Below are 17,773 nucleotides of genomic sequence, written 5' to 3' on the forward strand. Positions count from 1 at the left end.
GTAGGGAGATTCTTGTCCCATTGTATAATGCTTTGATTAGGTCACACATGGACTACTGTTCACAGATATGGTCACTTAGTTTTCAAAAGGATGAAGAGATGTTGGAAAGGGTCCAGAGGTGACTGACTAAGGTAGTTTCTGACCTCTGGAATGTCGAATATGAGGAAAGGTTGAGAAGATGCAATTTATGGAGTCTAGTGGATAGGAGGAAGAGGAAAGATATGATAGAGACCTACAAGTTAGTAAGGAGTTGTTATAGGATCAATGTTGGAGAAGTTCCACAGAAAATAGTGGGAGATTAGGGGAGAACCAGAGGTCATACCTGGAAGCTGTATAATGAGGGTGTGAGCAGGGGAGTGAGAAGCAAGTTTTTTTGCATACAGTGTTGTGCCTTGCCTGAGAGTGTGATATCTGCAGAGAATTTGAGTGTGTTTAAGGTGCAGTATGATGAGCTGTGTGTATGATAAAAGGACCTCCTAGATGAGTCTTTGACTCCATGGGGTCTTGGGTAATAATAATAATAATCATAATAATTTTTTGTGCCTCCTATCCATAAAAAGTTGTAAATCTAATATTATTATTATTATTATGTGACACCTCCAGGGAGCCCTAAGACTCATCGAGGGAGAGTGTGCCAACAGCATCTAATGATTGTACCCCGTCCAACTACTAACCGCACTCAAACTTGCTTAAGCTATTAGTAGCAGAGGCGCTATTAATTGACCAACCTTTGCTGGCTAACATGTATGGATAAGAGATTTTTTTTTCATCATATTATTTCAGTATGCTGAAAAATATTTTTTTTTCTCTATATTATAAGTGGATGAAATTTTACATTATCCTGATGTTTTTTTTTTTTTTTCTCTTGTTACTGTATCTAAATTTTCTTTTTAAGGAACCTGAAGGAAGAAATCTACAAAATGCACGTTTTTATTCATTTGATTCCTCATTAAATGACATTCTCTGGATAGCTTCAGATAAAATTGAAGATTCTTTTCACCTTGAAAGGTAACATATATTAAGATACAAGGCAGAAGGCAATAAGAAATATGCTGTTTAACATATTTTTTATTGCATAATTAACTGCATTGGGTATATTTTTACATTTTCATAGTTTTATTGTAAAAGACTTTCACATTAAACTTTTATCTAATGAATAAATGTTTATTAAATATGGCAATAATAATTTAACTCATCACATCAGCAATGAAGTTATCTTCGGACACTTGAAATGCTGTGACTAGTAAATTACAAGAATTCCATTCATTAATATATCCTACTGAGATTTTAAAAATAATCTCTCTTACAGTTGTCTTATGCATGAATGCTTTATACTCGTCAACCTTTTGAGAGAGGACTTTTATAGTTTATTCATTTAATAAATAATGTCATTGTGCTTATCTGGATTATGAATACTTTATTCAGTCAGCTGCAGTTTTCACTTTCAAATAATGTTCTTATTTTCAGAACTTCAGTTATTGATTTGCTGAATTATTTTAGATATAGTGCTATCATTTGTTGCAAAAATTAAAGGACTTGTCAAATGAGTGAATGAGTTTGTATTAAGTGTTTCAACAGTGAGTGCCAGTGCGAGAACGAAGTTAATGCTAGTAAAGCAAATAGAAACAATGGTAAAATGGAAAACAATGATGACAGAATTAATATTGAACATGTGGCAGTGGAAATACAGGAGAATGAAATAGACATAAATAAGGAAATAGCATGCTTGAATGTTAATCTTCCTAGGACTAAGTACAAAAGCACAAAGTTGCAGAAGTGGCAAGAGATGAAAAGAGAAAGAAGCAGGCAGTCCAAAAGAATAATAAAGACTGAGCAAAAAAACAAGAAAAAAAAGTTGCAAAAATTATGTATGGAACATAACTCTTACATAACTTACTGATCGCCCAACATAAGTTGATTGATCAGCATAAGTTGATCAACTTACATAAGTTGATCAACCAACCTCTCGTGTATAGGCCCAACATAAAAAAATAAATAAATAAATAAATAAATGATCAGAGGAGTTCTTAACAAAGGTGTGACAAAAAATGCTTTCCTGGTGCAAATATAAATGATATTAGCCATTCCATCTGGTTGCAAAAAGGTAAGTCGAAGGAACTAATTGTCTTGGTTGGTACAAATGATTTGAGAGGCAAAAAGTATTCTCTAAGGGATAATAAATTTAATTTAATCCTTTATCCAATTGTGAGCAAACAAAGTTTGCACCTGAAAGTATCTTCAGGACTAAGGTAAGGAAGTACAACACCGGGCAACTCATTGCAAAGGTGGAGCAAGTTAACATCACTCCTATCTTAGTATCTCCCATAATGCAAAACACATCTCCTTGCGGATATGTATAATGTTATGCATTAAGGGAAGGACCGCTACCCAGATTAGTTTCGACCTTTATTGAGGTCTCTTCAGTGGCAGCCAGGCCCAAGTGGAGATACCAGACAGAAGCATTAGCAAGGTCATCTCTATCTATAGGTAAATAAAGATCGAAACTAGTCTGGGTAGTGGTCCTTCCCTTAATGCATAACGTTATACCGCAAGGAGATGTGTTTTGCATCATGGGAGATACTAAGATAGGCGTGATGTTAGCTTGCTCCACCTTTGCAACGAGTTGCCCGGTGTTGTACTACCTTACCCCAGTCCTAAAGATACTTTCAGGTGTGAACTTTGTTTGTTCACACTTGGATAAAGGATTAAACTAAATTTATTATTGTCTAACCAAGTGAAAAATAAACTTTCAACATCTTTCTCTAAATCCAGAGTAATTTAAAAAAAAAAAAAAAAAGGTGGCACACCGTTTGGCAACTCCTATAGGTAGAGATGACCTTGCTAATGCTTCTGCCTGGTATCTCCACTTTGGCCTGGCTCCCACTGAAGAGACCTCAATAAAGGTCGAAACCGGTGAGGGGCTATTATGAGTCTCCGGGTAAAGTGTTTTCCGGCACGGCCCAGTGAGGGGCTTTGCCGGCGAATGCTTTTCTTTGGAATATGAGCGGTTCTGCTCTGTGGTCGTGGTGGTGGGTGGATGGCCATCACTGAATGGAGCCAACGCTGAGATGGAAGGTCTTTCGCCCACAATTGAGTGGCCTAGGGATCGTCTGAATTTTTAGAGATGGCTTTACTTATTCATAAGGTCGAAACTAGTCTGGGTAGTGGTCCTTCCCTTAATGCATAACATTATACATATTCGCAAGGAGATGTGTTTTGCATTATGGGAGATACTAAGATAGGAGTGGTGTTATCTTGCTCCACCTTTGCAACAAGTTGCCCGGTGTTGTACTTCCTTACCCCAGTCCTGAAGATACTTTCAGGTGCAAACTTTGTTTGCTCACACTTGGATAAAGGATTAAACTAAATTATTATAGTCTAACCAAGTGAAAAATAAACTTTCAACATTCTATAAGAGAGTTGTTAGAAGAGGCAAAACTGAAGATCGAGAAGGTGAAGATTGCAAGTCTCCTACCATGCTATGATAGAGGTGAACTGAGAGGAGGGCATTGGTAGTTAAGTCTATATATATATATATATATATATATATATATATATATACACACACATTAAGTCTATATGTAGATTGTGCAGAAGGAATGATGTAGGATTTGTGGATCTGTGTTTGATGAAAAGAAGGATTTGTACAATGCTGATGGACTGCATCTAAATGGTTTTAGTGTTAGGTGTCTAGAGAGCTTTCTTCACCAAGCATGCTGAAGCACAAATTCAGGAAAACTTAAGCAATTAGGGTGTATGCAGGTGAACATGTTTGAAGGTGCCCATGAGGTGAGTAAAAGAATGTGAGAATTACCAACAAGTGCAGAATCTAGTCTCTCAGGCCAAAATATCGAATAGGATAGTCAGTTCAGAAATTAGAGGTGGTTAGGGACCTAAAGGGATGCTACAGTTTCTATATACTAATGCCAGAAGCATCAGGAACGGAACAAGAGGGAGGAGTTTTTGCCAATGGTTAGTGCAACCTTGCTAAAGTTATAGGCATTAGCGAGACTTGGCTAACATCAGATAATGTAGTTACAGGGATAGAATGTGAATGGTTTAATGTTTTCAGGCAAGATACAGAAGATAGGATGGGGTGTTACTGTTGTTGATGATAGCAGATGAATTGCAATCAAAAAAGAATAGAAGATTGGTGGGAGGGTAGCTTTTCATTTGAAGCAATCTGTGTGAGATCAAGGCCAATAAGACGAATGATATGGTTGGTTGCTACTGTAGGTCAGGGGGTTCTAGGAATGATCTGGAACACATGCATCAGCAAATTAGTTCAATGAATGCAGGTTGAGTAATTATTATGGGAGACTTCAACTATGGAGATATAGATTGAAAGGATGAGAGATCACATGGCAGGAAGGAAATGGAATTTATACATTTACTGAGAGATAATTACTTGAGTCTGCATGTGATTTTGACTCAAGTAATTGCATCCGACTGCAGAAAGTGACTTAGCAGTCTTGACTTAGGAGATTTTAGAAAAAAGGAGGAATATTCTGTCAAGAGGGGGTATATGTAGAATTACAAAGCAGGCACAAGGGTGGTCTAAAAAGTTCTTGGCCTCGACCATAGATGGCAACACTATCGGCACGATTTTTTCCTCTAAGTTGGTACATCTGTCATAAGCATCCATGTGAAATTGCAAGTCATTCTATCAAGTAGTTTGTTTTATACAGCTGTCTGAAGCAAAAGTGTTGTCTTTATTACTGGAAATGGATAAAATTGAGTATCGTGCAGTTATAAAATTCTTTGTAAAAGAAGGTTTAACACCAAAAGAAATTCATCTGAAGTTCATAAAAGTTTATGGGCCATTTGTTTTTGACAATTAAGAAATGGGCTGCCAAGGTTTAAACATGGCTGTACCAGCCTTGAAGATGATCCATGTGAAGGACGTCCAAAAAGTGTAACAACACCAGAAATCATTGATCAAGTGCACAGTGTGGTATTGGATGGCTGGCGAGTCAAAGTGCATGAAATTGCTGAGACTATAGGCATTTTAAAAGAACGTGTAGGATATATTTCATTTGCACAAGATGTAGGATACATCTTGCGCAAATGAAAATGATTTGCGCAAGATGGATGCCCCGCTTGCTCACAGCAGATCAAAAACACATTTGTGTGAAAATCTCTGAACAGTGGTTGGAGCATTTTAATAAGAATAAAACTGATTTTGTGCATCGATTTATTACTATGGGTGAGTCTTGGATTCACTATTACACACCAGAATCAAAACAGCAGTCAAAAACAGTGGACAGAAGTCAGTTGTTCAGCACTAAAGAAGACAAAGTTGGTTCCATCAGCAGGAAAGGTCATGGCATCTGTGTTTTGGGATGCTAAAGGCATTTTGTTTATTAATTATCTTGAAAAGGGTAAAACAATAACTAGGGAATATTATTCCGATCTTTTAACCAGACTAGATGAAAAAATTCACGAGAAAAGACCCGGTTTGCAGGAAAAAAAATCATCTATCACCATCCCACAAAATTGTTTTGGCAATGGGAAAATTAAGGGATCTGTACTATGAATTGTTGGAACATCCACCCTATTCCCCAGATTTGTCTCTCTCTGACTTCTATCTCTTCCCAAAACTAAAACGCTTCCTCGCTGGTCAGCGTTTTTCTTTGAAACAACAGGTGATTGCAGATGTAGAAGGGTATTTTGCAGATTTTAGAGAACTACTACTACAGGGATGGGATAATGGCATTGGGGCATCGCTGAAATAAATGTATTAGTCTTAAGGGAGATTATGTTGAAAAATAAAAATAATTTTGAAATAATAAATTCTTTTTTTTTTTATTCTTAGGCCAAGAACTTTTCAGACCACCCTGAATGGGTGATGAAAGAGCTGAGAAACACATGCATACATTACAGAATGATTATCTTTCTTAGGTTCTACCAAAAGTCAGTTGGCATTCAAAAGTCAGTTAATTGAAGGGTCATTGCTTTGAAAGTTGCATAAGCAATAGACTACTGTATATATAAATATTACTACTTATCAAATTAAGGGGATAAAAATCCCTTATTATTTTACAGCCAGTATGCAAAACTCTAAGATCGAAAACTACGATCTAAGAGTTTCATGCCAAAGAACTATTGGCAAATCCAAGCATAAGTAACAACCTGGTAGTACAACACCAAGGCAACTCGAAGCAAAGGTGGAGCAAGATCCATCACTATCCTTGATATTTTCTCATAATGTAAAAACACACAGCTCCTAGGAGATGTAATACTGCTTTACATTATGAAGAGAGGTCACTACCCAGACCGGTTTCAACCTTTTTTGAGGTCTCGTCGGTAAGTAGCTAGACCTGGATGATATCAAAGTTTAAGTGAAAAGAACTTACATACCTTCACTATACGATTAAATTATCCCCTTTATTTAATTAACTTCACCATAAAAATAACCGTTTGGCTTTTCATCTTAGTTATAATATAATATAATATATGGACACACCTTTCTGGCATTCGTATAGTGAAGGTATGTAAATTCTTTTCACTTAAACTTTGATATCATCCAGGTCTAGCTACTCACTGATGAGACCTCAAAAAAAAAGTTTGAAACCGGTCTGGGTAGTGACCTCTTCTCATAATGTAAAGCAGTATTACATCTCCTAGGAGCTGTGTGTTTTTACATTATGAGAAAATATCAAGGATAGTGAGGAAGCTTGCTTCAAGTTGCCTTGGTGTTGTACTACCAGGTGGTCACTTACGCTTGGATTTGCTGATAGTTCTTCAGCATGAAACTCTTAGATCGTAGTTTTCGATCTTAGATTTTCGCATACTGGCTGTAAAATAATAAGGGATTTTTATTCCCTTAATTTAACTTTTCCAGAAAAATAGTCGTTTGGCTTTTCATCTTAATTACTACTTATCATTTTTACACAGTAAAATTAATAATAATTGAATGTTCCAACTAAGAGAACAATACTCAGTGATATACTCACATCACAAAGGAGTATTTTGTACCAATGAATGAATCGTTATAGCACAGTAAAAGTCATACCTTTTGTCTATTTTTTGCTGAATGTAAAAGAATACAAGCTGTGCCATGACATAAAATCCTGGAAGGAAGGAAGGATGTTAATAGTGTATGGGAGATAGTTAAGGGGAATCTAATTTAATACCACTTAATTAATTAAATTGCATACCTAAGGTAAGGAGGGTTAATCAGTTAGGATTTAGATGGATAAGTAATATCATTAAGCATGAACTTCAGACAACGAAAATGCTGTGGAAGGTACATATAAGGAGAAAGGTAACCAGCAAACTCATGAATGGTACAAGGGTCAGGCAAGAAGGATTTGCCAGTATGATAAGGAAGGCAAAATCAGATTATGAAAAGAAACTAGCCAAGCAGACCAAGGGAAATCCCAAAGAGTTTTTTCACTATTTGGCAAGTAAGAGTAAGAATGACTATTGAAGAATAACTTTAATGGGCATCAATGGTTACAAGCTGACAGAAGCAGATAAAATAGTTGAGTTACTGAGTGACCACTTTGCAAGAGTATTTCATACAAGTGAGGTTAATGCTGTGACATATGTGACAGAGACATGTGGGAACAGAGGTGGATGAATTGGGGTTTTTTTTTTGGAATATTACAGAATCTCATTGTGAATACAGCTGTGTGATTAGGTGGGATATCAGCTAGTATTCTGAGAAAATGTGCAAGGAAACTGACAATACCTCTGACTAGGCTCATTAATTTAAGTCTCAGCTCTGTCAAAGTTCCAGATGAGTGGAAAGAAGACAAAATTCCCTTGTGTGAGGGAGGTTCTAAGATTGCAGTAGCAAATTATAGACCAATCACTATTTCGGGAGTGCTGGTAAAAGTACTGAAAAATCAAGAAGAGAATTCATGAAGGTGGATAGGAATGTTATACTGTATCAGGGTCAACATGGCCTTGCGAAAGGTCAATCATGCCTTAGTAATTTATTAACTTTTTATAATGGAGTGACAGCAGCTGGATAAAGGAAATGGCTATACAACGATTCTGCCTGATTGATTTGCCAAAGGCATTTGACGGAATACTACATGGAACACAGTCATGCAAATTAGAACAAAATGGATAAGACAGTAGTTAGGTGGATAAGAGGGTGGCTGCTGGAGAGATATTAAAAAAGTGTTATACTGAGAAGGCGAAAGTACAGGCGAAAGCTGGTGACTAGCAGTACCACAAAGTTCAGTGCTAGGACCACTGTTTAATTTGTACATAAATGATATAGGAACTGACCTGAAATGAAATATTCCATTATTTACTGATGATGCAAAATTAGATAGAGTAATAGTGTGAATCAAGGCAGTGTGGAGCTTGCAGGATAATTTATATAGGCTACCAGTATGGGCAAAAGATAATGGGTATCAGTTTAATGTGGAGAAATGTAAAGTTAAACATTTTGGGATAAATAGATTACAATCCGTATACCACATTGATGGAACTGACTCCAGTAAATAGATGAAGCTAGGAGTGGTGGTAGACAAAGAATTGAAATTTAGAGGTCATTACTATGGTTGCTAAAGTAGCTCATAAGATTACCTGACTATTGAAGAACAGACTAAGTAAAAATAAAGAAGTTGTTATTCGTTTTTATAAGACCTTGATACCTCCACATCTGGATTACTGTGCTCATGTCTGGTCTCCTGGATTTCTTGGTGTGAGGAAGTGTTGAAGAGGATTTAGAGACAAGCAACCAAATTGGTGAGTGAAGATAGATTGAGTGCGTGTGGACTGCAGAAGTTAGTTGATAGGTGAAAAACAGGGGATATGGTAGAAACATTTATGTTACTTAAAGGGTTTTATAAGATTGATGCAGGGGAAATATTTCAGCATTTAGCTAGGAGGGGGGAGAACAAAAGGTCCCCCCTCCTTTGAGTAAAAGTGTGGTTAGTAGGTGTGTTAGGATAAGATTTTTCTCTTGGAGAGTTGTGAATAAATGGAATGGATTGCCAGAATCACTTGTTTGCTCTTTGTCTGTTAATTTGTTCAAGGAGAGGTATGATAGATTGCATGGATCAATTGGGTGTCCCTCAATGAATCATCAGACTCCATGGAGAGGGGGGCCTCACTGTACAACAGTATTAATTTATGAGAAGTCAGAGAATTGAATGGTTTGGACAGATGGCCAGTTGATCACATGTGTATACAAATAAAATCAAGAAAATACTTGCAGGAAGACCTAAAATATAATGAACAGATGGCTGTTGTAATGATATACCTATGTCAGCTAGTTGAATATCTTGCTGCAGATGCAGACTATGACACAGATGAAGAAATCTGGTGGTGGCCACATTAGATATAAATGTCTAAGCTGTTGAAGAAGAAGAGATGTTTTGTTAGATTAGGATGTTATTTTTTCTCTTTTCAACCAGTAAAAGGAGAAAAAGAGAAATGTCTAATCCACTCTTCATCCATGGCATTTTTTTGATTTCTTCCAAGATAGATAATCATAAATAGTTCACTAATTATAGTTATAAATTTTGAATATTTTGCTTCCATTCTTGTTTCTGATTTTAATCTGATGAATATTTCTAGATAGGTAGTTTCTCCAAAATATGCTGTCATAAGGAATATTTATAATATTACTTATGACCTTTTGTCCTAAAGGATCATCATCAAATTCCTGACATGTATCCTCAAGGGATGTACAGGATATGATAGTACTACATGAAAAATTTACATCATTACTAACTTCCTATCTACAATTTTTCTCCAAATCAGTCTGTCACTTGTTAAGACTCCAATATTATCAGATCTTATATTTCTATCGTCTAAGGCACATTGTACCGTATCAATCCACCTATATCTTGGTCTTCCTCTGGGTCGTTTTCCTCCTGGCAGAGAACACTTGTTTTGCTAATCTTTCCTCGCCCATTCTATTTAAGTGACCATACCACCTGAGATTAGCTCTGCTAACGCATTCCTGGATGCTGACAAGTCAAGTACTTTCCTAATATCCTTGTTTTTAATATGATATTGCCATTGATGCCATATTTCATGCCTCTAATCTTTCTCAGGACTCTCATATCTGTGGTCTCTAGTCTTTAGTCAAGTGTTTTACTTCTGATCCAGCTCTCAGATCCAACAGTGTTCAAACTGGTTTGAACACTGTTGTATCTAGTTTGAACACTGTTGTATACAGCTAATTTAGTGTTCCGACTAATTTCTCTCTTATTCCATATGAATTTATTCAATTGACTTCCTACCATACCAGCTTTGTTGATTCTGTTGTCTATTTCTATATTTAATTTACCATTCTCACTAAAAATCGTGCCTAAGTAGCTGAAATGTTTTACTTGTACCACAGGTTCCCCACTCACAACACAGTTGACATTTTCAACAATTCTACCTATTTTCATTGTCTTTGTCTTTTTAATGCTCACCTTCATACCATATCTATTACAACAGTTATTCAATTTAGTCAGGGACTCTTGCAAACTTGTAGTGGATTTATTTAGAAGTATGACATCGTCCACATAAAGCAAAGAGCTGACATTAACATCTCCAATTCTGATATCATGTTTAATACCACTTTCCTTCATAATGTGATCCATATAGATAATGAATAACAGAGGGGATAATGCACATCCTTGTCTCACACCAGATTTAACATTAAACCATCTTCCTGTACTTCCTTCAATACTAACTGCCGACTTACAACTCAAATACAGACTAAGTATTGCTTGACATACTGCCCCATTGACACCATATAACTGTAGCGTATTGAATAGCTTCTCTCTTGGCACCTTGTCATATGCCTTTTCCAGATCGACAAAACTTAAATACAGATCTTTGTTATATTCCCATGCTTTCTCAACTATTTGTCATAAAGTGAAGATCTGATCCTGACAGCCTCTATTTGGCCTGAATCCAGCTTGTTCTTCAACAAGCTTTTCTTCCACAATTCTTCTCAACCGTTTCTCAAGTATGCTTGCATAGATCTTGCCAGGAACACTCAGTAGGGAAATACCTCTGTAATTCTCACATTCAGTTTTATTTCCCTTTTTATATATGGATACTATTAGAGCTCTACTCCAATCATCAGGAATTCGTCCCTCCATCCTGGCTTTCTGAACTATGCAGTGCAGCCTGTAAGACTTTTATACCACCATATTTCAGCATTTCTGGTCGAATATCATATACTCCTGCTGCCTTTCCACATTTCAAGCCTTTGATGGCTTTTTCTACTTCAAGTATGTATATGTATTCCTGACTGTATGCCTGTTGTGTGTTATCACTGCTTGTTTCATTTAGCAATTTTTCAAAGTAATTACTCCATACTTCAAGGATATCTTTTTCTCCTGTTTTCATGTAACCTTTATCATCTCTAACTCCCCTCCATTTCTAAGCTTCATCAACAATCTCCAGAATATTTTGATACCTTCTTGATATTTATTTTCTATGTTCTTGCCAAAATCCTCCCATGACTTTTGTTTAGCTAGTTTTACACAGTGTTTATCTTTCTTATATTTGTCTCTATATTCTCTAAGAGCACAAGCTGACTTATTTGCCAGGAACTTTTGATATGCTTTCTTCTTTTCCTTCACTGCTTTTTTAACTTCCTGTGTCCACCATGGAGTTCTGATTTTTTTATCCTTACAGACAACCTCACCAAGTGCCTCTCTAGCTGAATCAATCATGGTTTTCTTCAAGGCTTGCAACTGAATCTCCAAGGTTTGGTTCTTGTTCTCAAATTCTTTCATTTTTTTTCAATAATCTTTGTGTATTTTAGTCTACCGTTCACATCTGAGAGCTGCTCAACTTTTATTCGCTTTAAAACTTTCTCACATGTTATTCTTTTCAATACGAAATTCAATTTTATCCTGCTCAAGACTAAATAGTGATTGCTTCCAATTTCAAATCCTCTCTACACTCTGGTGTCCTGCACCAGGGAGAAAACATCACTATCAACAATAACATGGTCAATGAGCATTTCTTATTCCTTGCCTCTTCTCTCCATGTGAATTTGTGCACATTTTTATGTTGGAACATGGTGTTAGTAATAACCTGTCCATGACCTAAGCAGAAATCCAACAGGTATTTGCCATTATTATTGGCTTTGCTCTTTTCTCCAAATTTTCCCAAAATATTTTTGTTTGTCTCACAATCATTTCCTACTCTGCTATTTAGATCCACAACAAGGACCATCTTTTCCTTTTTCATTGTGTCAGTTGCTTTTTCTAAAGCATCAAAAAATTCCTCCGCTTCTACCTTAGTAGAACCTTCTGTGGGACCATAGGCACAAATAAGTCTCATTGTCCAATTCCCCATTCTGATATTTGCCCACATCACTCTACTTGAGAATGCCTGCCATTTCAAGAAGATTAGCCTCGTATTTTGTGTTGATACTATGGCTACTCCTTCTTTTCCTTGATTGTCATTTCCTGAATATAACATTTTGTATTTATTGTTCAGAAAGATCTCACCAGTTTTATTCTTTTTTGTTTCAGTCACCCCTATTATGTCGATCTGGTACTTATCTAATTCCTCAGCTAGCTCCATTTCTTTGCCATTCAGGCTTCTTATGTTGATAGCACCGATCTTTAACTCTGGTGATGTTGAGTTGGGGTGTGCTTTTAGAATTGATAAAAAAAGTGGCATGCCTTGAGAGGGATTATAATCCCCATTGTGTATGTTAATTTTGTCTATGTGTGTGTGTGTTTACATTGCAAGTCATGAAAAATTTAAATCACATTTCTTTTGTTTGTTAATAAACTTTATATAAATCATTGATTTTTTTCCCCTCAATCTAATCATTATTTAATCATTATAAATTTTTGTTTGTATTTTTTGTGCTTAATTCATGTTTGTTGTTTTTAAAACTTATTCACCAATTAAAATTTTGCAGGTGGAGAGCAAAAACTCGGCTATCTCTTTCTGAAATCCTAGAAGCATACTGTCATGAAGAAGAATTTAAATATCGTAGGTAAATAATAATATAAATTTTTCCATATAGTAGTAAATTGGCTATCATTACTGTTGGACCAAGTTTCTGAACTCATCATAGGGAAATCTACATCAGCTGTGTTTTTTCTTGTCATTCATAGCAGGAGTTTTGTTCATTGATTGAAAATTCATTGAACATCATGTGCACTCATCCTCATTGGTGTATTTCACTTGATTATTACTTTTCTGGGGGGGAAAAAACCTAATTTCTCACCTCATTGTGGACATTGCTCTTGCTTAACTGAGTTGTTGTTGTCTCTTGTTCTGCCCACTTACTTATCCTTACCCATTATGCAATTAATTCCATTCATTTCTGCATCTTCATACCACACTAGATCATCATCAAATTCCTGATATGTACCCTCAAGAGATCTGCAAGGATATTATGATAATACTACATGATGTGTACTTTTTCATTGTCTGTCAACAATTTTCCTCCAGATTGGGCTATTATTTGTCAGGGCTCCATGATTGTCAGATATTGTTATTATTAACACCCGATCTCAATGTGATCAAAAGACTCATCACGAGCGGTACACACTGTTACACACAAAGCCCATCTAACCTAGTTTTGTTCTCATTCAATGTATCTGCATTTAGTACAATGTCAGGCAATACATTCCACTCACAAACCCCCTCTTGATGTAAAGAACCTGCTCTTTATGCCCCTGTTCACACCCATTCTTATATTTTGGTTTTCTGAGGTATTTCTAATTGCATCAATCCATCTAGATCTTAGTCTCCCATTTTTTTTTTTCTTTCTGGCATCATGTACCTGTTTTGTTATTACCTCTCCTATTCTGTTTAAGTGACCATACTGCATTAGAATAGTTCTTCTCACACACATTCCTAAATACTAACAGTGTCAAGTTCTTTCCTAATATCTAGTTTTTTAAGTAATATGATTATACCATTAATGGCACCTGTTCTCCCCTAACAACATCCATATGTTATCATCCATAAGTTAAAATTGGATCAAACACTGTCTTGTTTAAAATGGCATCTAGTTTAGTGTTTTGACAAACTTCATTCTTACTACACTAAATTTATTCATTTGTCACCTCACCATACTACTTTTGTTTATTCTGTTGTTTGTTTTGATATATAATTTACTATTATTTCAGTGTAACATCATCTGAATGAAGTGCTCAGATTAACATCTCCAATTCTGATATCAGGTTTAATGGCACTTTCTTTCATAATGTTCTGTATAGATGATGAATGGGAGTGAATATGCACCCTTGTCTTGCACCTGAATTTAAATCAAACCATCTTCCTGTACCTCTGTCAATTTTAACTTCTGACTTAGAATTAAATATACACACTATGTGCTCAAGAAGAAGACATAGAAGAATTTTACAGCAAGTTACAAGAAGTGATAAATGCAACACCAAGACGAGATTTATGGGTTCTTGTTGGAAATTGGAATGCAAAAGTGAGAGGAACAAGGAATAACAGGTTGTTTTGACTTAGGTATTCATAACACTGCAGGAAAGAGACTAGTTGAGTTTTGTGCAGAAAATTTTTTGTTTGTTGCTAACACCTGTTTTGAACAACACAAACGGAAATTGTACATATGGATGTCACTGGATGAACAATACAGAAATCAAATTGACTATATACTTTGACAAAGAAGATGGAGAAGTGCAATTCACATTCTCAAGACTTTTTCAGGTGCAGACTCTGGAACAGACCATGAATTATTACTGGCTACTATACATGTGAAATTACAGAAATTGAAAATAACACAAATACTAATCAGATATGATCTTGAAAACATAATGGCTGAATACAGAACAAATTCAGCTTGCTCAATTTGTGTGAAAGAGAACCAGATGAACTATGGGAAGAGATAGAAGCAAAGAAGAATTTTCTAACAGTTTGTAAGAAGAAGTTTACATGGCTGTCAGAAGATGCCATTAAAACTGCTCAGGAAAGGAGGAAAATGATGGCCACAGGAATTTGCAGGAGGTACAGTATTTGAATGCAGTACGGTATGGTATTTCAATGACAGCCCAGAAGAGACAAGACAAAATACTTTAACCAGGAATACCAACAAATAGAAGACCAAAACAAGAAAGGTAAAACAAGAGATATTTTCAAAAAGATCAGAGAACTGACAGGGAAGTTTAGTGCCAAGGCAACAATATTGAAAAGGAATCGCAAAAGATATCTCACAGAAGCTGCAGACATCAAAGAAGGATGGAAAGAGTATACAGAAACCCTTTACAGAAATGACTCCAAAATTACTGAGAAATTTGAAGAGCAGGATTATACATAGGAGTCAGTACCACTGGAGAGTGAAGTGAGGTGGCCACTGCAACAGTTATCCAGTAAGAAAGCACTAGGAGGGGGATGGAATACCTATTGAGGTGCTGAAAGACCTGGGAGAAGAAGCAGTTAAAATATTAGCAGCTCTATGCCAACGAATTTGGATCACAACCACATGGCCTAGGGAATGGAAAAAATCAGTTTATATACCTCTATTGAAGAAAGGCGATGCAAGAGAGTGCAAAAATGACTGAACTATAGCACTGATTCCTCATCCAAGTAAAGTCTTACTTAAGATCATTCAGAAAAGAGGAACCATTCATGAAGACAAACAGGCAGGATTTCTAAAAGGCAGAGGAACAAGAGATTAGATCGCCAATGTGAGATGGATAATAGAAAGAGCACGGGAACATCGAAAGAATGTCTACCTTTGTTTCCTTGACTACAGTAAGGCTTTTACTCTGTAGATCATGTGAAACTGTGGAATGTGTTAAGAACAATGGGAGTACCAGAGCATTTCATTATCCTTTTGAGGAATCTTTATCATGAAAAAGAAGCCACTGTCTGAACAAATCTTGGAGAAGCTAAATATTTCACAATAGGTAAAGAGGTGCAACAAGGATGTATTTTATCTCCATACCTGTTTAACTTGTACAGCGAATACATTTTAAGAATGGCAGGGCTGGAGGAGTCTTCAGTTGGAATTAAAATTGGTGAAAGAGATATTAATAATTTGAGGTATACAGATGATGCCAACTTACTAGCAGAATGCAAAGAAGATTTGGAGGAACTTATTATGAAAGTTAAAAAAGCAAGTGCTAAATATGGCCTTGAACTTAACATCAGAAAGACTTAAGCAAAAGTTATAGAAACATGTGAACTTAATGATTTTGAAATAGATCGGAAGAAAATGGAAATAGTGAACAATTTTGTGCTCCTAGGATCCTGAATTGATAAAGATGGGTATTGTACTGAAGAAGTTAGAAGAAGATTATTACTTGGAAGGAAAGCAATGACAACTTTAAGCAAGATATTTAAAGAAAAAGATGTTAGCCTCGTAACAAAAATCAGAATCATGAAAGCAATGGTATTCCCTGTGGTACTGTATGGATGTGAAAGTTGGACCCTGAGAAAGAGTGAAAGAAGGAAGATTAGATGCATTTAAATTATGGATTTGGAGATGCTTACTAAGAATACCATGGACTGCAAAGCAAACCAATAAATCAGTAACAGACAGAATAAAGCCAGATTGCTCCCTTGAAGCTATGATCATCAAGCAAAAATTGTCATACTTTGGGCATATTATGTGAGCAAATGGCACTCTGGAGAAGATAATGATTCTTGCTAAAGTTGATGGAAGAAGAGGAAGACCAAGAATTAGATGGGTGGATGGAGTTAAAGAAGCAACTGGAATGCAGCTGGAAATTCTGAAAGATATAGAATCAGAATCACCAGGAGTCAAAAATGACTTGAGGGAACATAACAATAACAACAATGCATTGCTCTATACAAAATTTTAATTTAGAGATCCTTATTATGTTCCATTATTTCTCAGCTATTTTTGTCTTAAAGTGAAAATCTGATCCCAATAACGCCTGCGTGCACATACCATATCTTTATGTTCCTGAAGATGGCAACGTGACGTTGCCAAAATATAGAAGTTATTTATTGAAGTTACCTTTAATTAATATACTTTATATGCGTTGTTAATTCCGTAAACTAATTACCAGTTAATAACACCTATTTGATCCAAATCCAGCTTGTTCTCAAGAATTCACTTCAATGATGGCGGTAGATGGCGTTGGTGTAGTTGTGGTCAGTTGGTGGAGAGAGAGCTGTAGTACAGGTGCCCTCCCTCGGACTAATAATAATAATAATAATTTTTCTTAATCTCTTCTCAACTATGGTTGTGTAAATACAGTATTATCTGCACCACTCGACATGGAAATTCTTTTGTAATAATTTCCATGTCGAGTGGTGGTCTATGAGGTCTATGAGGTGGTCTATATGGTCTATGAGGCCTCCACTCCAATCAATCAGAATTTAACCTTCTGAATTATGCAGTGTAACCACTGTAAAATTTCATACCTCCATATTTTCTGTTTAAATGTCACTGCAGCTGCCTTTCCATATTTCAGATTTCTGATACTTTTTTTTTTCAGCCACAATTATTGATGGATACTCTTTATTGTATTCCTTTTGAATATTTTGTACCACAGTTCTATAACTGTTTGTTTATTCCACACATTTAAATTATTGTCACCTCTAGTTACCCTGCTTGGAAAGAAGTCAACGGACTCCCCCCCCCCCTCCAATGGGCAAGCCGTGTCATGCCATGTAATGAGTCACATGTTTATAGCCGGTATAAATTGAAGGAATATCATGCTCCCAAGTCAGTGCCACTGTGTCCAGGTGAAACGGCTGTGAAAAGGGAACTAACAGAGTTTGAAAGAAGCGTTGAGATAGGATGCCATGTTGCAGGCTTATCTGTTCAACAAATTGGGCCATCCCATGTCATGAGCTACCTGCAGTGGATGACCCACCACAC

The 17,773-nt window shown here is 36.2% G+C and overlaps 1 protein-coding gene across 5 annotated transcripts in view; it reads left to right on the forward strand.

Annotated features, from left to right (window-relative positions):
* The window catches only part of LOC150103432 (L-fucose kinase-like), a 455,316-nt gene that overhangs the window by 268,423 nt on the left and 169,120 nt on the right, over positions 1 to 17,773 (forward strand). For all 5 annotated transcript variants that reach the window (XM_090397435.1, XM_090397431.1, XM_090397433.1 and 2 more), the window contains 2 exons: positions 896 to 1,008; positions 12,857 to 12,934. In XM_090397435.1, the coding sequence (XP_090253561.1) occupies positions 896 to 1,008; positions 12,857 to 12,934 (191 nt within the window). The remainder of the gene's footprint in view (positions 1 to 895; positions 1,009 to 12,856; positions 12,935 to 17,773) is intronic.

Source organism: Typopeltis vanoorti, chromosome 9 (assembly GCF_054136105.1).
Source record: "Typopeltis vanoorti isolate ZY-2024b chromosome 9, IOZ_Tvanoo_1.0, whole genome shotgun sequence".
Taxonomy (NCBI): Eukaryota; Metazoa; Arthropoda; class Arachnida; order Uropygi; family Thelyphonidae; genus Typopeltis; species Typopeltis vanoorti.